This window comes from Pezoporus occidentalis, unplaced genomic scaffold (genome assembly GCF_034315485.1).
Source record: "Pezoporus occidentalis ecotype Australia unplaced genomic scaffold, CSIRO_AGI_Poc_V1 ctg38, whole genome shotgun sequence".
Lineage (NCBI taxonomy): Eukaryota > Metazoa > Chordata > Aves > Psittaciformes > Psittacidae > Pezoporus > Pezoporus occidentalis.
Window position 1 is genome coordinate 6,101,911 of NW_026915702.1, and position 23,180 is coordinate 6,125,090.

A 23,180-nucleotide genomic window follows, 5' to 3' on the forward strand; every position below is an offset into this window, starting at 1 on the left:
GCTGTTCAACAAAAAATGCTTTAGAAATTCAGTCTCTCTGGAGCCTGTAAAACCTAACAAAGTGATGGAAATGTTCCAGTAGTTAACAAGAAAAGCCATTGTGAAGCTTGTAAAACTCAGACTAGGTGATGCAGGTGGGAACTTGGAGACACCAAGGAGCTAGGAATGGAAGGAAAAGACTTTGGGGTGAGTCACAAGATCAGTGTTCATGAGCACAACTGTGTGGGATGATCTGTGGCAGCCTGTGCCCCAGCAGGCTCTTCTGGCACACCATTCCCCTGGGATGAGGACGGTTGACACCACCAGAGTTTGGAGGCCTACATCCTGAAAAACATATGTTGTACAGTAAAGCCAAGACTCACAAACCTTAAAGAACCAATGATGAACGTGGGGTTTCTGTCCAGCTAAGGAACCTGAAGGCCACTGCAGCACAAGTATCATAATGCCGTTGTCCTGCAGCAGCTCTTTGTGGAAGCTGAAGCAAAGCTCCCACCTTGCTCATTCTTTGTTCTTCTGTAACATGAACACAAAAAAGACTTGTGTGTATCTGAATATTTCTTAAATTACCTACATACCAGTGATCTGCAAGCATAAACAAGCAGTGTTTATAAGCCTTCAATCTGAAAACCTAGGGAGAGAAACACATAAGGGACAACTCAAGACAGAGTTTTCTTATTCAGAGTGGCCGTAACCTGCTTCACACACCTCCCTCCACACATGAAAGTTGCACTGGGCGTCTCAATTTTAGGTGTTCATGTTTTTCTGAGCATGTTCTCCTTCACGTATTTGCTCTCCAGGCTCTTCCTAGCGGGGTGAAAGGCAGCATAAGGTTGTCATGGTTTTCTCCCTGTTTATCAATATTACTGCTTACAGCTACAAAACCACCCTCATCTTAGAGACATAACTTGTGGGTATGCCTGACCCTCCATGCTTGGGAAGCTCTTTAAGGGAAAAAAACATATCCTTACAAGACTAAGTTTTATAGAACTCTTAATCATATAAATCAGAGCAAACTCCCTCTGAAATAAAAACGGAAGCTTGGCTCCACTGAAATCAAACATAAACCCCCGATTTCAGGTTGGACAGGATCTCATCTAACACCTGGAAGAGAAATCAACTGTTCTGTTTATTACAGCGTGGAGGAAGCACTCCCAGCGAGTACTGGGCTACTTGAGCACTTCAAGCCTTTTACGAGGAAGATTAAAGCCAGAGATGTAGTGCTGAGTCCCTTGCTTCAAGTCTCTACAAAAGGACAAGTAATTCTTACATATCATGGAAGATTTCAGCACGTTCTGGAATGCAGATATGTCGACTTGCCCCATCCAAAGCACCACACTCACTGCGGGGTGCTGACTGCTGCAGCACTGCCCTGCATAGTGAGACATGGACACGTCCAGACAAGCCACCGGGGTGGCTTGGTTATGCATTGCCACTCTATCTCCAAGGCTGAGCCGGCCATGGAATATGCATAACCACAGTCACACAGCACTCTGCCTCAGCTAAGAAGCATGATGCACAGCAGCCATCTCTGATTATCAGTGTAACAAATGCAAGCTCCATCATCCGCAGCCCAAATAACCTATTCATGGAGAATCAAAAGCAGGCTTGCAAGCTGCCTTCCCCTGCTGCCCTGCGCCCCAGCATAGGTAACTCCAGCCATGGTTTTGTTTATCTAGTATTTTCTATTTGATACATAAACCATAAACAAAATGCATATGTGTGTGTATTTGTATGTAGTTGCATACATTTGAGCCAATTCTTACAGCTGTCTGCACTGATAAATTATATCTATTGCTGGTCCTTCAGGTTCCTTCTGATTTTCAGCAGAAGACCTAGGAAGACAGCTCAGGGGAATGACTGCTGCTCTTTAAACAGTACACACCCCTCTTCAAGGAACGCAGGTCTCAGGAGGAGGCAGGGCTTGGCTTGCAGGGGATGAGTAATTGCCGTCTGGAAGCAAACTGCAGCACTCAGAATATCAGTGCCTTCAAAATGCAGTTTTCAGTCACCATCTGCAGGCAGGATGGAGCAGAGCAGCTCAGCACCCCAGCTGGAGTGGGCAGCACTGGGCTGAGCTGGGGTAAAGGCATGGCGTTGCACTGGAGGATGAGGAGCAGCCTTGCTGTGCAAATCACAGCAGTGATCTGCAGACAAAATCTTGTCCACCATTCATTGCTTAATCACCTACCAGCTTTAAGGGCCCGGTTTCCTTACATGGCTGTGAAGGCGCAGTTGTTCTGCAGCTCTGCCAGGGCCAGGCTGGGGAATAAGTACAGGTTTGCAACATGCATAAACACCGATTTTGGTAAAATGACAGAAAGAATAATTTTAAAATTAAGGAGGAAAAAGTTATACACAGACACATACACATTTGGGCACACAGGGCAGAGCAGGCACATGGGTGGCAGTGTGTGACACTGGGGCAGCACCAGGGATGAAATGAGGAGCAGCACAAAGCCCTGCAGAAACTGCAGGACTGTGCTGAATACTCAGGTGGGTGCCTTTCTGCTGACCCAAAGCACCCCTCAAATCACAGCAGCTTCCCAAGTCTCACGTCAGACTAGAATGACAGCTTAAAGAAAGTGAACTATCTGCTCAAATGGCAACATACATGGCAATTGCATGAGCCAAACCAGATCAATTCCTAGACGTTCAACTCAAGGACAGCGCCATACACATGAAGAATTTGGGAGAGGGATGTGCACAGTACAGCTGCAAGATCTATAGCACCTGTACAGTGGCTCATCACTCCCCAAATACAAATACCCACCAAGCTCCTGCCTGTACCGAAATGTTGTCTGCTTGACAAATTGATGCCAAAACCTTAAGGCAATAAAAACTTAAAGGCAAATTTCCCTTGCTCCCTACTTTGGAAAGCAGTGATTGAGAGCAAGGGGTTTAGCTTCAGCCCAAGGCACAAGGAAAGTACAACTCAATCAGTACTTTCAGTTAAGAGAATATTCCCCTTAGCTGATGAAGCACAAGGAATCTGGAGGTTTTGATTAAAGTCTACCTTTCAGCCCTTCCTCGTCTTAGGAGGTTTCACCGTTATCTAGGCACTCTCCTTCCCCTGCTGATGGACAGCTTGCTAATATATGCAATATTACTCAAAACTTGTCAGAAATCATTTACAAACCCATCAACATCAGCAAACTGAAAAAGGGAATATTAACCCCTAATTCCAGCTAGTCAAGAACTGTTTTTTCATTAGTTTCTAACAAAAATTACCCTGTAACAAGTTTTTCTTCATTTTTTATTGTGACACAATCCTTAAATCAATACATTTTTATAGCCAAAGTAATGAGTTTTCTCTGTCATATCTGTCTCATAATACATCTTCTAAGAAAAATGAGATGAATCATTATTTTAAAGCATTGCCTTCATGATTATTTTTTTTTTCATTTCATTTATGATATCTGCATACAGGAATTAAAAAAAAAAAACAGTTTCCATCAGCCTCCCAGAATGGGATTAATTTACTGTAACAAAAATGGATGGGGGCATCAGAAGTGCTTGCTCCAAATATGCTCACAGTGACTAATATCATGAATATGAAAAGCTATCTTAACTGATTCTAAGTTGCAGATGGATCTTGGCAGAAAGGATGCCAGAGGAAATGAATGTAATCACTGCAAAATATGTAAAAATGACAGAGAGAGGAAAGTCTAGACAATGTGAGATGATTGCCATGCTCTCCAGCTTGGAATGCAAAGCTCTTCTGATTGTTCTGGGGTTTAATCTGCCGAACACACATCGCTCTTCGAACCCATATGGGCAAGCAATTTGCCATATGTTTTAGTACATGGCACAAGTACCTGGAGATGCATTACTGTTAATGCTGCAAATAGAGAAAAGCAAGAAATGCACCTATCTCTGATACACTAACAAGAGGGTGGAGCGTTCCAGGGTTCTTTCTGAAACAAATGTCAGCCCTCTACATGGTATCTGCTCCTTCCTCATGCTCGTAGCCATGGAAGCCCACCCAACTCCTTCACTCTTTCCTAATAGGGCAGATTGTAATAATGCTTTGATCTTCTGCATGGCCATCCTTTGCATCCTCTCCTGTCTGTCTGCATCTAGGGTCAGTAGAAATATTTCAATGTTTGATACCACAACCATTACCCAAACTGTCTAACCTACACTATTCTCCAGTACTGCAATGACCACTACTACCGTTGTAGAGCTGGGCTGGTATCTCGATGAGTAGAAGTCACAGGTGTTGGTAGAAGGAGCTGGTTCAAAAGATCAGATCCAAAGAAAAGGGCATTGCGGTTCTCAGTATATTCCCCACCTCCCAGCTCCAGGTGCTAAGTTTTCATCATCAGTAGTAACAAAGCATCAACTTTATCTTCAGCAAAACTAGATTTTAGAACTTTTTTTTTAATGGTATCTTCAAGCATTAATCATCAATTCTGCCATTTTTGTTTTCCTAAGAAAGGTCACTGGCCCAGTGAAGAGCATTTGAAAGAAACCAAATATAAAGGTAGTGGGAAAACCTGCTATGCACATCCCAGTAGGGCACCCTTTTTCTGTGCACTATTAAGCTAACACAAAGAACATTTTGAAGAATACCATTATGCTGCTGCACAGAGAAAAATGTTTCTGATTAGCATGTACTCAATATGCTTGGAGAATTATCTCTCCTTCAGAGCGTTCCAGCAACAAGTGAAACATCTGTTGCTTCCTCCAAGTTATAATAACTATTGCAGAATTATTCTTCCACATACCACGAATTTCTAATTTTTTTCTTTTTGCCTAGAAAGCCAGGAATTGTGGTGCCATTGAAATGCACAATGTGCCCGTGTGTGTGTGTAAAAGAATAGTAAATACTGGCAGCCTCTAACTGCAGCGTTATGTCACCTCAAGGCCAAAATTGTTGGCCATCTACATTATTTGCATTCAATGTATCAATTCCAGTCTACACACAAAGGGAATTAATCCCATTCCAACAGCTCCAATGGCTCCTATTTATTCCAAGGTTGATGCCAGTGATCACTATTGTTTGTAGCTACACAATATGTTTTCTGCAGCTAAAAAGCCAGCTTCATTTTTCCACTCCCTAACTGCAGTATATTGGTTGTGCAGCTGTATCAGTACCAACACTCATGGCATAAACACCACTGAAATAAATCATGCTAAAAGAAAACCACAACTGGGTTGGAGTAGCAAACAGCATGGCAGCAAAAGTGTGCAGCTGCACTCAGGAGGAGAGGGAATTGTTTAAGCCAGCTTGATGAGCAGTGAAAACAAATCGTAGCACAAACAAATGTAGAGCTCGAACAGTCAGAGCTCTCTACAGCACTGAAGTCAAAAGACCCATGAGAGACTTTGTCCCATGGTGACATTCACATTTGTAAGAGCAGCGATAGGCTCACCTCACTATATTCAGAGCTGGTTATCTTTCATCAAGAGCTACTTTAAAAGGCATTGAGCAAAGGGCAGGTGAGAGATGCAGGTTAAATATTGTATTTCACTCTTCCTGCTGTGCTTGTCTTCCCAGTAACAGCACAAGTGCTGGGGGGTGAACAGCCTGTTACAGACACAGGGCTCCAGTGCCTGCCTCCAACAGTCATCATGGAGTTACTTCTGCCATCCACACAAGCCAGGTGAATAACTGAATTAACAATTACACTGAGAAGCAGTCTAACTTCATAGCATGGGTTTACAAAAGACTGGAACCAGGGTGCCTTGCTGGAGGACAAGGGTAAAATGCCCTCCTCAAGCCCTGCAAACATCCTTTGGCCAGCCTGTGAAGGCCTGCTAGGAGTATCTTTGACTCAGCTGCAAAACTACAGCCCAAAGATAACATAGGAGACATACGGAAAGCCTTGCCTGTCACCTCTACTTGTTTTGAGCACAGGGTACCCTTGACTCCAGCTGCTGGGAGAACACACATTGCAGTGTCTGCTCTGCACAGAGGATCTCTGCCAAACAGGGAGGACTCTGTGTTTCTGGATGGGTTTTAGAGCTTGGTGGCATCACATCTTCACATCTGGCAGCGGCATTGCCATAAGGGATTTTCAACATAACAGGTGAAGAATGAAAGCAGTGCTACCCGCACAACTCCCTGCAAACAACCGGAGCAGCATTTCCCCATGAGCATGTAGAGTGTAGAGCTGATCTTATCCAGCCTTCAATTCACTCACTGTAGTAATAAAGCAGCAGATCTCTAGGGGTACACCAGTTACTGTGGTGCTGGCTGTGACTATTTTCAGTGCTGTTGCTATGCCTGCTCTGTGCTGTCTCCAGGATGCAAGAAGAGCTGTACAGAGGTGGGCAGTTCACCAGCTGAGTACTGCAGCTTAGAGGAGACCTCCAGAGTGCTGGTGTGGATTTATGGAATTTGCATTTGGAAATCTTTATTTTTCTAATAGCAAACCAATAAAATAATAACAACAAAAATAGAAAAAGATGCCTTGCCTTCCAGGGTCAATCCTGAACTAATCATGCAGCTGTAAACACTGAAGGCTTCAATGTGGAATAAAACAGCAAAATACAATTAAACCACCCTTATCTAGGTGGCTGAAAGTTCCACATCTGATTCTAAATTATCCACACTATTTTCCTTTTACTCTTAAAGAAATATCCCAGAAGATCACAGTTAGCATCAAGTATCAACTGAAAGAATCCCCCTCGGAAGGCAAATGTGTGTTTCTAGTGACTGCAAAGGAAGCCTTGGGCCAATTCAGCATCTAACTTTCAAACACCTGAAGCACAGGTCAATGGACCCTACGGAAAGCGTATGGCCACAGACAAAGGTATGGCCAGCAGGATGTGCAGAAATGCTGGAGAGTGAAGACTGTTGTGCTCTGGGGGATTTTATGCAAAGCAAAACAAACAACATGGGCACCTTCTCAAGGTGATTTCCTCTGTTATCTTGCAAGGAATGACACTGCAAGAAAACCCGACTGCTTTCCCCATACAGTTTGTTGGTTGCTGTTCATGACTAAAAGATTTGCTCCTCCATCTCCTGTACCAATACAGATATTGTGCAGTCACGCAGTAAATGAGACTGCTCTATGGACTAAGAAAAAAGAATGATGCAATCCTTCTCTTCCGAAGTTTGTTCTTGCATCACAGCAAATTCACTACTGAGAAACTGGTAACCAAAGTCTGCCTAAGGAGGCAGCAGCGCATACACCAGCAGTACCAACAGCCTTTTGCCTTCTTTTGCCTCCAACAGGGAAGTTGGATACGTTTGGGTTTGCAGTGCCCAGTAAAGACAGCAGCAGCGGTCCATAGAAAATAACATGAAAGACAAATCCAGCTGTTAAAGTATCTTTCCGCATTGTGTCTGTACTCTAACTGGTGCTGTTCTATTCTAGTATATACCAGGCTGAGATAACATTGTAATTTTACAAAAAAGGGGTTGTAAAATTTTTTTCTCTTTTGGCAATACCTGTAATCTACACACTGGATGGTTCACTGGAGCCTACTAGAGACCGCAGGTTTACAAATAGGTTTGCAATCTTATATTAAGCAAGCAGCACACAGATACAATCTCAATAAAACTCACTTCTTGTGGTTTTGTGAAAGGTCTTCCATCTCTTCAGATTCCAAAGGTGGCACTCGGGAGGATACATGAAAATTTAGCCTATGCTATGAGCTGTAGAAATACAACTCTGTCTTTAGGAGGTACCAGGACTTCCTAATCATAACAGCCAGTGTAAGACACAGGACATATTCAGCATATGCTGAATTTGTGCCTGAACACCAGCAGCTGCTCAGATTCCATGTAGGATTTTCTGTTGGATGGGACAGTTTACAGAAGTTCAGGACTGATAAAAATGGAACACAATCTGAAACAAGTCAGTAAGAAACAGTGCATCAGTCAGATCCCATCATCTTCAGCTCCATAACCATTCAGAAAAGTACTTAGACATAGATGGGGTCTGGACTAAGGAAACTTAAACCATGAATAACATTCACGGTGAGGTGAATGTTGAAAAGAACCTCTCCGAAGGTGTTAATTTCTAAGTGTAGTTAGTGTCTTTCATGACCATCAAAAGCAATTTTGAACTGTAAGCAGCCTACATTAAGAGAAAGTTTAGAAAGTGAGCAAAGGAACATGAGTGTGGAGTGTAACCTGCTGCCCAGTTACCAATGGACATGAGGATACCACCAGCAGAACATGTTTAAAGTCCAAAAACAAAGATTTGGAAAAGCCAAAATTACGCTAATAAAAATGGATGTTTGAAAGCAGTTAATAGAACAGTTTTCTGCTAGAAAATGCTTCACTAATCAGTAAACAAATAGACAAAATACATGAGTTATCATGCATTAATTCTATCCAAACATTCCATAACACGTTATTGAGACATTTCACTTTGATGTCAGTAAGTACACTAGCTTGTATTTTGATTTTTACATGGAAATCTACCCTGTGACATAACAAAACAGTCAAAATGGTGATTGAAATTAATCCCTTAAATCCTGGTGAAATAGGACTGAATTCTGTTTCAGTATTTTTCAAACAGAAACAGTTATTTGGCACCTGTGTGTCCAGCAGGCTTAATAAAATTAAACTATTTTGCATAACCAAAAGTGAGTGAAAGTTTGTGTTCTTGCAAGGAAGTGCAATTTTCACAACTATCATTTTCATTCCATGTGCAGGATTTCTCTCCCAAAAATACTTTAAACAGAATATACGGATTTAAATCAAAACAGGCAGACTCAGAAATACGCTGGATATCACTAAAAGACATAGCTCACCGCATTGATTCACTTCTTTTCTTTTACCATCAACCATAGAAAGCTTTATTCCAAGCCTAATCACACTTTGAGTTACAAAACACGTGCCAGAAAGTAACACTTAACACGCAAGATCTGCCATATTTCTACTTGCCTCTATTCTCATACTGGATTTTCCATGTTGAGGGATGGAGACTAAACCTCTCCCATTTGTAACATAATGAATATACCTAATGGTAGGAAATAAAGGTTTTTATTATTTTTAATTCCATTTCACAAATCTTTTACTCTCCCCAAGCCGCCGTTTGTTAGTGCAACAATCCAGCACAGTGCTAGTTGCTGAGGTATACATCGTTACAACCAAAACCGCAATGCTTTCCCTCCCTCCCTTTTTGTCTCATAATGAAAGCCGTTTAATTCACCATTTCACATTTCTAAACATAATCCTAAAAAGAATGGTTTTGTACTAGTGACAGGCTGTACAAGGCAAAAAAAGCCTTATCTTTTATCACCCACACAACTCCTGCTGTACGTTGTTTGTTTTTTTTCTTAAAATACATTTTGTGCAAAATTAAGTTCTGTGTAGGTCTGTACCATAATTTGGAAAAAACTGTGTATAAAATGTACTTACTTTTTTAAAAACAATCCCAACATCAAACAACAGAGAAAGGAGAAACAGATCAGATGCAGCTGAAGTTTGCACATGAGAAACTAAACAGAGTATGTTCTTAAAGCTCCGGTAATACATTCTTTCAAACACCAGAATGCACTTTGGTCATTATTAAACATTAGTACAGAGGCAAATAAAATACAAAATGCTTGTTTGTGTTGCTTTATATATAAAAATATTTTTATACCACATAAGTTTAAGACACAATACTTCAAATCTTCCAAGATTCTGAAGATCAGCAAACATAGTGCAATGTCCAGACTCTTGCCACCTAACTACTTGTCATTTTTCAATATAGAGCCACTATTTTAGAAACATAAAATGTAACAACACTCGTGCCTGGTGGTATTGATCATCCCAGAGTAATTTGTAGATGGAAAGTTTGCTCCAAATAACTTAATTCTACACAGGTGAATATCTAGTTTTGTCACACTGTAGAACCACAAGTCAATATGACTGGTCTATGTGGGAGACAGGGATAGAAGGCAGAGGGAGAAGTGGGAAACCCAAGGGGGGGAAAACCCCAGCAACAAAAGCACTAGGGAATGACACTTGCTGGGGATAAATGGGAAGGAAGGATGCTATTTGAAGACTCAAATCTACTGAATACCAGGCTTCATGAGCTCTGCTGCGCACCATAGGAACTCGTTTTCTATGTTTAACTGCTCTTAAACTTCAATGTGGTATGAGTGGCATATACTATAGTGTACAAGAGGAGAGCACTTATCTGTCTTATGCTCAGTCATCCATAGCATTCCTTTCACCAGTAAATCTTCCACCTGTTTAAATACTCAACTTCAACATACAATATATACTGCTCCATAGTTCACCATAATATATTCCAATTAATATACATTTATATGTATATATATATAAAGTTTCTCATTAAAAGTAACAATAAAAAGTGCACATATTGAGCATGCACAGTCAGAGCTGTGCAGGACAGCCCAGTATTTCAAATAAATACAATATTGTAATTTTATCAAAATATCATACAGCATGGTAACCATTTACAATTATTGCTCTAATAAAAGTGTTATCAAAGAGCACTTGTTGACTTGTTATATAATACCTTATTCATATCCCAGGATATTTAAACTGCAGCTTATATGAGTTTAGATCCTGGAATTACTCAAAATATTAAAAATTCCCACTTGCTTCTAATATTAATAGAAAATATTTCTGCTACCTTTCATACTGTATTGTCAGTACGGGTTTTTTATATATATCTCATTTTTTCTATTGCAACCAAACATCTATAAATGTTATGTTGTCCTCAGAAATGATTGGTGCAAATGAAATATTCTAAATTTTACCACACTGTCAAAAATCATGACTTCCATATAGCGTTACTGTAACTAAAAACATTCAGCATTGGCTTCAGCTTTAACAACAGATATACTAATTTAGTGTAAGCAGTTTCCAGGATTTCAAGTTCTGAGACACACGTTTTTTGACCTTTTCTAACTCTGACCTTTTCCAGAACTAAACAAGTAAGTTTGAAACTAAAATACAAATGTCAACTAAAATGAACAAAAAACAGTGAGAAGATGAAATAAATACAAAGATTGCACAAGACAGTCAGATGTAAACACTTCAATTTTTCAAACGACATCCTTGAAGAGGTTGTAGCATCTGAAATACAGAGTCAGGGGCTGCTTTGAGGCAGTTTTGTCATTCAGTGAGCTTTTCTTTAACACTGTGTTATCTCATCTTCTTTATATACTGTCAAGATTTGATCTTCCAGAGCTGGAAAAGTTAGAGCAGTAAATGAACATTAGTTCTTGCTTTTCCTTTTACCGGAACTGCAATACCACTACAGTTTTCCTCTTAGTGCATTTGCTGCATATACTGTGATGCATCTAATAAATTTCACATTTACTGCTAATATGAAAAAAATGGGTAGACGTAAAAGAATTCAATGGCCAATGAAGGGCTTCGTGCTACAAGCTTGTGGAAACTAACGCACCTCATAACCTGAATCCTGAAATAGTTTCCAGAGTTTGTAGTTCACAGGGAGCCAGAGAGTAGGACCTAATGAGACAGTCCTTCAGCCATGACAAAATGACACTCTTAGATTCGTTATGGCAATACTTTATTTACTGTAATACTTTACTGAAGTGCAAGAGGATAGCTTGCATCTTTCTGCACCCCTTAAGGAGCTACAAAGTCAAAAAAATAAGGAATTCAAGACAGAAATCAGATCTGAGATATGAAGAAAAGTTAAATAAGGTCTCATGTATACAAATGTCTCTGTATTTATGTCTAAGAATTCTTGGTAATTATGTGTCATAAACAAAGTTAGGAAGCCACAAAAAAGCAAAAAAAAAGTTAGAAGGGATGCTTTGGCAAATACATCACTATTATTCTCATAAAGCTTAAATTTCATAACCATTTCTCAAACAATAAATCTTCTAATTAAGTTAAGAATTCATTAGGCTAAAACATATGATCCATCTATCACAACATTCTGCATACCATGGTAAAAAAAAGGATGCTTATCAAGTAGTTACCTTTAGATTAAATCCAAGCAAGTCACTGATGACACCAGAAACAGCTGACAGAATGACAACTTGGGTGATATTATAAAGCAGTGGATTCATTGTAAGCCCATATAACCTAAAGGGACTGTCTAGTTCCTGGTAATGCAAAACAATGTCATTGTTAAAAGCAAAAATTACACAACGGGTTTTTTTTCCACATAGGTATTGAGAGATATTAGACAGTTTAGGAAGTCTTGAAGTCATAGTGGAATAAAACATTCTCCTATTCTTCTGCATATAAATAACAGTGCACAAGAAAATGCCTCTCACAGTAACTGACTACTGATTGATGGTGCCTGAATAATAAATTCCATTTATTACCGTGTGCATAAAGTCACCCAAACTTTGCTGGCCTAGAAATTTGTCAAATAAAAGAAGAAAAATAAGTTTTAAAATATAAAAATGGATTATATAAAGTGTAACAACTATCACTGCTTTAGTAATTCATATTTTCTAGCTTTAAATCCATTTTCATTCCTCTTCTGCATTACATCCTGGACCTTATAAACCCTTTTTACATAATGAAGAATTTCAGAGCTTTTCTTTCAAAAGAGGTGAAATAATAGTGAACAACCTTTTTATCTGGATGTAATGCAGTATAAAACGCTGCTGCAAATACAAAAGATATAATAGACATGATTCTGAGAAGAACAGCAGAGAAATTCTTTAAGGGAAAAGATTCTAGATTTTGGATTCATCTTACCTATTGAAGTAAGGAAATAGAATTTTCAACATAATATTGGTTTTCAGTGAAAGGAAAGGTTCAAAACCATTCAAACCAAATTAAAAAAAAAAACATCCATTTAGCTACTGGGCCTGAAATGCTCAACTGTGTTGACTGTTAACTACCAAGAATTCATTTACAGCTCATACTAGGTGGCTTGGAAATCCCATCTCACTTTTGGGCACATTCTCACAGTCATCAAGTGACAGCCTGGTTAAATAGGCCAAGTCTCCTCATGGAAAGGCCATGTCAATAATATGTTGCTGGAAAACATGAGTTTTTTGGAAAACACTGAGAAAAGCACGAAAAAGAGTGAAGTGAATCATACCAAGGGTTGATCAGCATCCTGCCACCAACAGCAGCTCTGTCTCACCCTACCTATGTTCTCAGCACACAAACATTTCGATTCATGAGGTACCCTGTATCTTTTCTGCTTGGTCTAGGCTATTTGCCCAGTCCATCATTTCAGCTACTAGCTGGCTAAAATGAGTTTAAGCTTCATTTTAAGAACTGCTCCTTGGCTCACAGGAACCAACAGGGTAAACGACCAGGATTCAGTGTGTGGTAGAAAGAGGCAGCAAGGTCTTAAAGCACCACTATACCATACGCAAAAAAAAAAAAAACAACTGTTTCTCTAAACAGGCATGAATTGCCTTGATTGCAGAGAAAGGTATATGGAGGCACTGAAAGATGGTTCGGGTTTTCTGTATGACAATCCAGCCTTTCCATCTACTGATAGGGATCTCTGCAGATGGAATCAGTATCAGTTTTGCTATACTCAAACACAGTGGAAGAGGTGTGCTGATTGAACTAAATTTATCTGAGGAGGAAAATACATTTACATTTGCAGGTCATTCCTGGGGAACTGTTTTACATGACCACTCCATCCTGGACTAAATAGAGAAGTTGATTCCCTGAAGGAGCAGTCAAAATACTATTGTTACCTTACTTCTGAAGTCAAGAATAACAAATCACCACCATCTCTAAGAACTTTACCATAACATCAGCATGTGTAACAATATCCAGATACTGAGAGCTGAAGCTAGACAAGTCTAATTAAAAGATGGTTTACACAACAGCAGAAGTGACTAAGCACGGACACACGATGCCAGGAGAAGTGGGGAGCCAAGTCAGGAATTTGGTTTTTTGTTGTGCTAGGACTGGCTTCCTCTTTGAAAACCCAGTTTAGTCAATTATAAGTTATATACTGTCAATCTTAGTGTAAAAACACACAAGGAATACTAGATCTAAATGATTTTATTTGTCTATGAAAGCCAAACCTAAATTAAAAACGTTTTCGAGTTTTAAATTTATCACTTTTTTGGCATTCAGGTAACCCTTAAGTAAGTTTTGGATTAGGGACATGTTTAGTCTGAAGGAGAATAAGACATTTCTGGAGCAAGAATTAAACTCCCAGACAAGAACAAAACAGCTTGCTTCCCAAATTAGGACAAATGGGTGACTTTGAAAGAAGAACTCAGGAGAGGCAATTTAGGATCAAATGTGTCTTCCTGAGAACCAAAACCACTGCTTTGTTAAGCATCAGAGATATAAACAAGTTCAAAAAAGCCCTAAGCATGTCTGTCCTCTAGCTCCAGATGGGTGCAGGTTAGATGATTTTTTGCCTGCAGAATTCCAGAAATGGGAAGTAATAAAAACATTCATGTTCTCTCACCATGAAGAAATATCTTCTACCCACCAAATACTGTTACCTGGCAAAGAGGATAGTATTGCATATGCAAAAAAGTTTCTATTTATCAGCAAAATTCCATACCTATCGCTCGAAACAGATATCAACATTCAAAACAGACAATGAAATCACATTTCCCAAGAGTTCATCATCCTGTCCATCCTGAAGTACCTTTTCTCATGCTGCTCATATACTGTTGAAGAATAAAACTTCTATATAACAGTAATTTACAATCAATGATAGAAACATAACAGACTAGTGTATGAACTAGTAGCATCACTGTGAAAGACCTAGAGAGCAGATTTAAACCAAAGCATACTGTGCTGCCTGCAGAAGTAACACAAGTGACTCATTAAGCAATTTATTCTGCTTCTTAGTTACATAAAATACAGTAATAGTATTTTAATTCTTACCTTTAATAACTTAGTAGCAAGTTTCAAAACATTGTTCACTAGTGTCAGTTCCTCCTTCTTATTAGGCTTTTTCTCCATTTTCAAGTACAAGTTTATCTGATTCAAATAAAAAATGAGTATCAATGATTCGGAATTTAAAGGAATTCATTTGGAAATATTTAAGGCATTTCTCAGCAGCCATATAATAGAATAGCAATGATATTTCTCCAAGCAAGTAAGGTTTTTGTTTCCTTTTTAATATTTCAGAAAAAATACTGGCTCAGTGCCATAGGAAACTACAGCGCTTTACTATATAAAACCTCACATTTGACACTATTATAGCAACAGCTTTAATAGTTTCATGTGATCTACAAATTCAGCAAGAAAAAACACCACACATGTAAGGTTTGCATAATTTATTTTCCCTCCTTTAATAACTGCCTGTGGTTTGTCAACATGTTTCCAGGTTTTTATACTAGTATGCAGACCTTACAAGGCTTAAAATCCCCAGAAGTTATTGAATAGACTGAAATGCTTAAGCATAATTCTGCTAAAGAGTAATTTCTTTTAAAAGATTTTAGTATAATTGAGTACTCCACAAGCACCTTGAGTGCAGAAAATCAATCTTTCCAGAGCCTTGAAATATTTGGGAAATTATTAAACTCTTCATGGCTGTAGAACAGTATATTGATCATTGCAACACGTCTGTGATCCAGGCTTTTTTAGGTCATTGTTTCTGAGAATGTTTAGTTAAGAGTCTATATTAGCTCTCTTTTGGCTTTCTAGCGATTTTGAAACATCAGCTTTCATTCTCAAATGACCTACCTTTGATATCATAGACCAGGCAAAGCCTAGTTGTTCTTTTCTATTGCATAACAAAAGCAAATTAAAATAAATATATATTGGGCAACATGGTCTAGGGTGAGGTGCCCCTGCCCATGGCAGGGGGGGTGGTACTGGATGATCTTAAGGTCCTTTCCAACCCTAACTATTCTATGGTTCTATGAAAAGCAGTGAGCTTTTTCTTTTAGGATGACAACCTTCAACAAAATTAAAAATGAACAATTCAGCAATATGCAGAAGCAATCCTTTGAATGACAGACAAGGTGCACAAATGAAGTTGCAGAAAGGAAGTGATGCTATATGATGCTACAAACTTAAGGTGCATTGTAAGGTGGTTATTGAAATAAGGGCCACAGACATCTAAACAAAATGACTGAATAATATCAGATCTCCCTAAGAAGATCACTGTAAGTTTCTTATAAAAAGTAAAAATAACTATGCCTAACATATTCCAAAGCACATTCAACTTAAAAATTTCATTTTAAATTATGCTTTTATAGGCAAAAAGATCCCAATCTTTAAATACAAAATTACTGATTTCAACTATTCAAGCCTATATAAACACGAATAAACTAAGAAAAAAGGCTCTATTTAGCAACTCTGAAAAAATGGTAGTTAATAAACCCATGGAAGACTCAAATCTGTTTTAACAGTTACTATGATTTCATTAATTTATGGGAAAAAAGCAGCATTCAACAACAAACAGTGATTCAGGAGGGGAGTTAGACCATGTCTGACTGTGACCTACCATAACTATTCTGAGACTTGAAGCTGACAAGACACAGCTTTAATCAGACCACACGTTGTATTTTACTCAACAAAGAACCTCTGAGGCATTTAATTTAAAAGATCAATTTAAAACACTTTCAGAAGAAATTGAAAAATTACAGGCAAACAGCATACAGTCAGAAAGTCCTTTGATGTAAAATGACTGATCTGTTAGTTTCCTATCATGACACCTCATCATGAAATTCATAGGTTGAATATAAAGCACATAAAAGCAGCTGGAACTCTGCTGACAGAAAGCAGAATGTGCAGTTTTATCTTATCTGTGAGACCTCTAAATTGAATGTGAGGGTTGAGGCTTGTTTGTCATTTTGCTTGGTTGGGTTTGGGTTTTTTCGTAGTTTGTTTTTTTGTTTCAAATCTTCATTCTTTTCTCTGTAAGCCTAATAACATTAATGTGTGATTTTCCAGGACAGCAGGTTAGATGTGCTTTTTCAGATCAGATTTTTTTGTGAGTGTTAGTCAACTGTTTGGACTAGGCGGCTCATGAAAGACTAAAATGTCAGAATTTCACAAGTCTTTTCCAAGAACACTGTAAATATGCTGTGGCATCCAGCTAAGTATGTGAAATCAGTCCAAAATGAGTTCTACCCAGGGTGACATGTATCCTTTTTATTTTCAGAGAAACAATTGTGAGTTCTGTTTTGCTTTTCATTTCATAAAGCTCTTGGGCATTTTTAAGGGAAATTACTTTTAACAGGATAAGCTGGATTCATTACAAAGCTACGTGTCTGGTGACATAGCACTTTCTGAATTGATTTTTAAGTTCTGAGTACATCGAGAGAGTGCTTCTTTCAATGTCCATGCTGGCCTGAAATCCTCAAACACTCTCATGAAGAGCACAGTATAAAAGCCTAAGAAAGCAAAACAAAGGCCTGACATTCTCTATCTCACTGTTACCTTGCTCTCTACATTTTTTTTCCAATCCTTATCCCAGACATTTTCCTTCATTTTCATCCCAAAACCAGAGGACAAACTTCACTGGGACATTATGCTGTTCCTCTGCTAAGGATCAGCAGAATAATGCAAAGCTTTCCAGGCTCAGGAACAATGTGAGGTTTCACAGGGGTGCAAAACACAGCTTTCAGAACAAGGTAAATGGGCACACTGCCTTCTCAGTGTTCAGCTTCATCAGCTTTAGTACAGACAGGATGAATTCTCATGAGCACAACATGTAAGCAGTCATTTATACCACCTGTCATAAGCTTCACATCCTGTGATGTGACACAGTTTGGAAGATTTTATTCTCCAATTGAACATGTTTCCTGTAGGAAACCTGTGAAGATCTGACCTGCTCATTTGCCTTGTCCTGAATGCTGTGTTTTGCACCACTGTGAAACCTGAGCAGAAAGAGATTGCTTCTTACCTAACACTAACACAACATGCCTAGCTCAGAAAATTACCAGCAGTGCCAGGCAGAGCAGAGGGAGAAGTCTGCAGAACAAATGCTAACTAGAACATTCCCGAGAAGAAAAGTATGCATACCCAAAGCCAAGCTGGGCAGATGACTGAAAGTCAAAGTTTCCAAGGAGTCTAGAGGAGACTATATGTAATCCACACAACCTAGCAGTCAAAATTATTGGAGTGGAAGTAGTGACACACTTTATAGAGGGTAACTTGGTTTTTCAAGTTCTTTACTCTCCCATCCAGCACTTTGAGTGAAAATGCATGCCTGAGACCTACCAGATGAATTACTTATTTAGATATAATAATATAGGTCTATACAAATTCTCACCTGCTCAGTAAGTAATATTGAGGTATTGCTGTACTTTTTACTGGTTTCAGATCCAAGAGTAACAAATCTTAAGAGAAAGAGAGTTAATGAAATGCACCAAATTACAAGTTCCCAATTGTAGTGACAATCAAGGAAGATCTCATGCATGTGAAGCAGCTGAAACCAAAAGAAAAAAAAAATTACTTGGAAATAATAGTTACATTACAATGTAAGAAAATTACACATATTCTCAACTCCAAGAAAAATTTCCCAAGTATATGGATTGGGTTAGGCATAGAAGATTTTTGAATCATACTCTAAAATCAACACTGTGTCAAAGATGTGAGGTTTGAGAACAGATTTGCTCTGAAAGGCTCAATCAGGTCTTTTTTTCAGATCTCTCAAGCAATAGATGAAGAAATACACTCTAAGACAATTTTAACCTCATGCTCAAACTTGCAAAGACACTATATTTGAAAAAAAAACCTCAAAATATACCATCAGATGTACTGAATTGTGGAGAAAACTGAATCCAAGAAGAGATATTGATAAATTATAATCTTATTAAAATATTTATAGTCTGCTACCAGGAAAACACATTAGCATGTACTAGGGAAGAAAGTGGAGAGAAAACACAAACAGGAGCCAACAGAAGCTTCCCTGTATTCTGAAACAGAAGCTCAAAGAAAAATCTTAAGCAGTAAAAATCCCCTTTGAGCACATATTTGCTTACTAAAAGATATTCCACTAGAGGGCAGGCTAATATAGCCAACAACCTGGTTTCTCAAAAAACCATCACCCGAGGTCAATCTCAACTGTCTTTGCAAAAGTAACTTTTGATGCAAAATGTTAGAAAAAACACACCCTGTGCTCCAAAACCCAGAATAAAAAATGAAGGAGGACACAGAATTAGAAAATAATATCAGCATGTCAGGAATTGTGCTATCAGTAAGTTTTATTAGGTCTTACAGAATAATACTGTAACGTAGATAAAATGCACAATACAAAATGAAGCTTAATCTTCTGAAAAGCTGTGACAACTCTTCTTGATTTTTCACTGTGGTCTTCTAACTTAATAGGAATCCCCATGCAAAAGGCAATCAAATATATTTTTCTAAACTATTTAAGTCATAGTTGTTACCATACAAGTAGGACTTCCTCACCTGGGCACAACAGATAAACACAACCGAGATAGTCAGTAGGAAGGCAGATGAAACTATCACATCAACGGAGCGTTGAGGTCCTCGACGCTGAAAATAGAGAATTTACATACATGTAAGTGAAAACCTGCCCAGAGTTGATATTTAGCACATCCAGTCAGATTCACACCTTGAACCTCTGTTTCATCATGGCTTGTTATCTGGCAATCCAAATTCAAACACCATATTAGATCCAAATAATGTTAATCCATTTGAAAACCCTAAAGGCACGTGAGATTGAGATGCAAGCATTTAAAGGTAACTATTTACCACTTGTTCAGCCAGCTCCTTCATGATGCAAAGTAACTTTGATATGAGCAGTATTCAATTACATTACAAATTTGATACAGCACTGGGTTTTAACTCCAAGTATCAAACCAGGGCTAACAAAAGATTTTTGGACACCAGATCGCAACAGGATATCAAGATATGATTTCACATGGTTGGTATTTTCCATTACTTGCCTCTTTTTGACACAAAAAAAACATAGCTGTAAATTACTGTCCCATTGTGGTAGATGCAATAATATAATTCTCTCCCCCAGAACAGGAAGGAAAACTGAGGAACAAACACACTTGTCTTGAGAAGTGCAACCTCACTGTTTGCAACCATTTCTCACTTACTACAATGAAATGTTTCTACCCACTGATCCTTTTCCTCTTTTTTTTAATTAAAGAATTAAAAACAATCCATGCTGCATTGAAACATGTACAAGTTATGACAGATATATTTCTCACCTTTGGACTCCAGACATGCTACTAATTGTATAAACATGAGGAGAATGGGAGGTGTACATATACAAGATATAACCTTGGAATGAGGAGAAAGAGATAGGAAGCCTAACTACTGAAAAGAAATTAAGTGCAAATTACTACTGCAGTTTTCCGTGCACTGCTTATGTACTGAGCCAGAGTGTTTTGCCTGTGTGAGACTTGAGATGTGTATATACCCCAGCTCACATCTTCACAGGTGCACATATATAGGTGGAGGTAATATGCAAGCACATTTTGGACAAATGCTATGCCAGTACATGCCAGCAGTACCACTGCAAGAAGGCAGCCCGGCTCCTTAGCTGCTTGTCTCCATTCCTTTCCTCATGCTAGAGCAAGCATTACAGAGCTGCCCAGTGAACCAAAAGGAACAGATGGAGGGGAAAATTACTGTTCTTGCCTGGTTATTTTTGAGTTGATTCAGTTCCCTTTGTACCTGCCTCTGACCACTCTGATTGCTCTTTTCTTAGCCACATAATTGTACAATGTTTCCAGTGGCATAAGAAAAGGTGGAATAAATAGATGTGGTTATGAGGAAAGAAGGCAAGACACTCTCTCCACAACAATGCTACCATATGCAGTCTTTCAAGCACCAAAGCTACGTTCTATTGTCCAAGTTATACTCCTTTCTTTCCGTTCAGCAACACATTACAGACTAGAAGGAAAAAGATAAAAGTCTCTGAAATGCGAAGTTTAAAGGGTACATCTTTTTTACAACCTCCCCAACAGATAGTTTCATAACACAGGGGGCGTTGTACATAACCACCTCAATTCCTCTTGAAGTGATGCATCTTTCAAATTTAAGATTGCGCTTTATATTACAAATTTTGCCTGCTAATAGTTCCTGCTTTCCACACGCTCCAGTCTCCATGCCAGAACTCCTTTATGTTTTCGTAATCTTTTACCTACTTCTAAAATCTACTGACAGCAGATTTCATCTAACCTGTCTTAACTGCTGTTGGAAAGAAGCATAGACACACATTAAGAGAATTACCTCCACAAACAAGTGATTGTCGGATGCTGCTCACTAAAACTAATGGTTCTACAGAAGACAAATAGGAAAAAAACCAGCTTATCAGAGCTGTACTACCTAACACAGACAAAAAATAGAGGACAGGGACACAAAACAACCCAATCCTCAGTTAGATAATATGGACCCTTTCACAAAGACTCATCAAAATGCTCTGTCTTGAAAAGATCGTTACTGAAATATAAAGAGATTACTCAAATATGAACTGAACATACAACAGAGGGAGCAGAATGTCCTGCAGATAACACTTGGGCATGTATACATTCAAAGCACAAATATGCACATAAAATGTCTTGCTTCATAAATTCCTTCTGTGTTAATGATGCTAATTGATGAGGCTCTTACACTAAGGTATTGTCTGTATTGTACTACAAGTGGTCATTTTTACCCAACATATTCACCCAAGAGACTTTTCTGCTAGCATTAGTAAGGCAAGACCCCAACTCTGAGCACACTCATCTTATACTCCAAGGTAAAAACTAGGCAGTCACTTTCTCACAATCTGGCTGCTTGCAGACACTGCTGACCCAGAGTTACTGAAACGAAGTGTACAAGTGTCCTCGGTTCAGGACAACAAGGCACATGTACATCAATGGGGGCAAGCGCGCAGGAGGAAAAATTCAGATTATAATACCAACCTTCCATCAACAGCATATGAGATATTTCATATTAAAGTGGTAGCAAAAATACTCATTATTTTACCTTTAGATAGGACCTGAGAGAAAGCCACATTTTTATATTCTGTACTTTCTTCAAGCGGAAGTGAGGAACCTCGGATTTTCTTGCCCTCCTGGCAGATGTTAGATGACCAAAAAGTTTGGCAAAAAGTAGCCTCTGCAGACAAGCAAGATTGATTTTCAAGGGCAATGGAAAGAAAATAGTAAGTCAAAGTAATGCACAGTGTATCGGTGTGCACTAAAATATGTTAATATAGTGCAGAAATAAAAATTGCATGTTACTAAAAAGAGGAGGTACACTAGAAAGTTTTAAAAGTCTTCATATCCTAATGACAAAATTTAGCTACGCTTTGATTTCCTGTCTCCAATTTTCAGATAACAGATCTGCTTTGCTCTTAAATGGGGAGAAAATCAAACTTGCAAATCATTTGCATTAGAGAGTGCCTGTATCACAGAAGTTCCTTCCAACAGAAATTATTATTAGAAGCAGGTTCATTCTATTTTACTGTATTAAGTCACATATTTTGGCTACAATTTGAGAGAAGAAAGTCTTTCTTTTGCAGACCAGTATGTATACTCTGCAGCTAGTAAGTGATATTGATACTTTCTTCAAAGCTTAAATTGCAATAAGCAGCAGTAAATGAACAGCTGTATTACTCCAGATAGCAGCTTTCATGGTCTCCAACTATGTGACTGATCTACCACCTAAGCAGGGCTCTTGGCTAGCTTTTGGACTGGACTGTTTTGAATTAAACTGAAAGTTTTGAAAAAACACTGGTAGAACAAACAGGAAGTTGATAGACTTCTTTTATTGAAACTCCTTCTCCTTAGGGAAAACTGAGGCCAACAGAAGCATGACTTTATGAGATGGGTTTAATGCATTGACCCAGACATCTGAAATAAAGTTTTCCCTCAGAAATGCTCTCCAGGACAAATGTTTAGCTACAGAGATTCTGCAGAGACTTCAGTCCACTGCAATAACTTAGTTATCTCCTAAACTGTAAATCCACTGAAGTATTCGTCACTACTGATCTACGTATCATAATGTGCTGAAGAAAAGTTAAAAATACTCAAAAAGTCAAAAAAATCATAAACATTCAACCTTGTTTTGCTTTGAATGACACCTCTTGCTTTGCTGTTCATACCTGTTTGTATGTCCTCTCTGCTACACATAGCAGAAAAAAGAAAATCCACACTAGAGACACACGGACCACAAAACTTATAATAACCATTGAGAGAACCAGAACGTCTCCATTTGATCCAAATGCAGTCATACAAAGTTCTGTGGCAGAATGTGTAGCTAGTTGTTCCAAATCTTTAGCTTGGGAAAGTCGAAAGACAAATGGCATTAAACCCAAGATTAAAGATATGACGTTTCCAAAAATTTGATAACCAATTCCTGGTATATAGCTGTTCACCTGAAACCAGAAGAAAATAAGGTAGATTTTTAA

General features: G+C 38.6%; 1 protein-coding gene across 4 annotated transcripts in view; it reads right to left on the reverse strand.

The window, feature by feature from the left end:
- Window positions 1-8,725: 8,725 nt before the first annotated feature.
- PHTF2 (putative homeodomain transcription factor 2) overlaps window positions 8,726-23,180 on the reverse strand; it is a 67,856-nt gene continuing 53,401 nt past the window's right edge. For all 4 annotated transcript variants that reach the window (XM_062632006.1, XM_062632007.1, XM_062632004.1 and 1 more), the window contains 7 exons: window positions 22,875-23,147; window positions 21,755-21,886; window positions 19,217-19,303; window positions 18,075-18,230; window positions 14,732-14,827; window positions 11,875-12,000; window positions 8,726-11,110 (listed from right to left, as the gene is read on the reverse strand). In XM_062632006.1, the coding sequence (XP_062487990.1) occupies window positions 11,090-11,110; window positions 11,875-12,000; window positions 14,732-14,827; window positions 18,075-18,230; window positions 19,217-19,303; window positions 21,755-21,886; window positions 22,875-23,147 (891 nt within the window). In that variant the 3' untranslated portion in view covers window positions 8,726-11,089. The remainder of the gene's footprint in view (window positions 11,111-11,874; window positions 12,001-14,731; window positions 14,828-18,074; window positions 18,231-19,216; window positions 19,304-21,754; window positions 21,887-22,874; window positions 23,148-23,180) is intronic.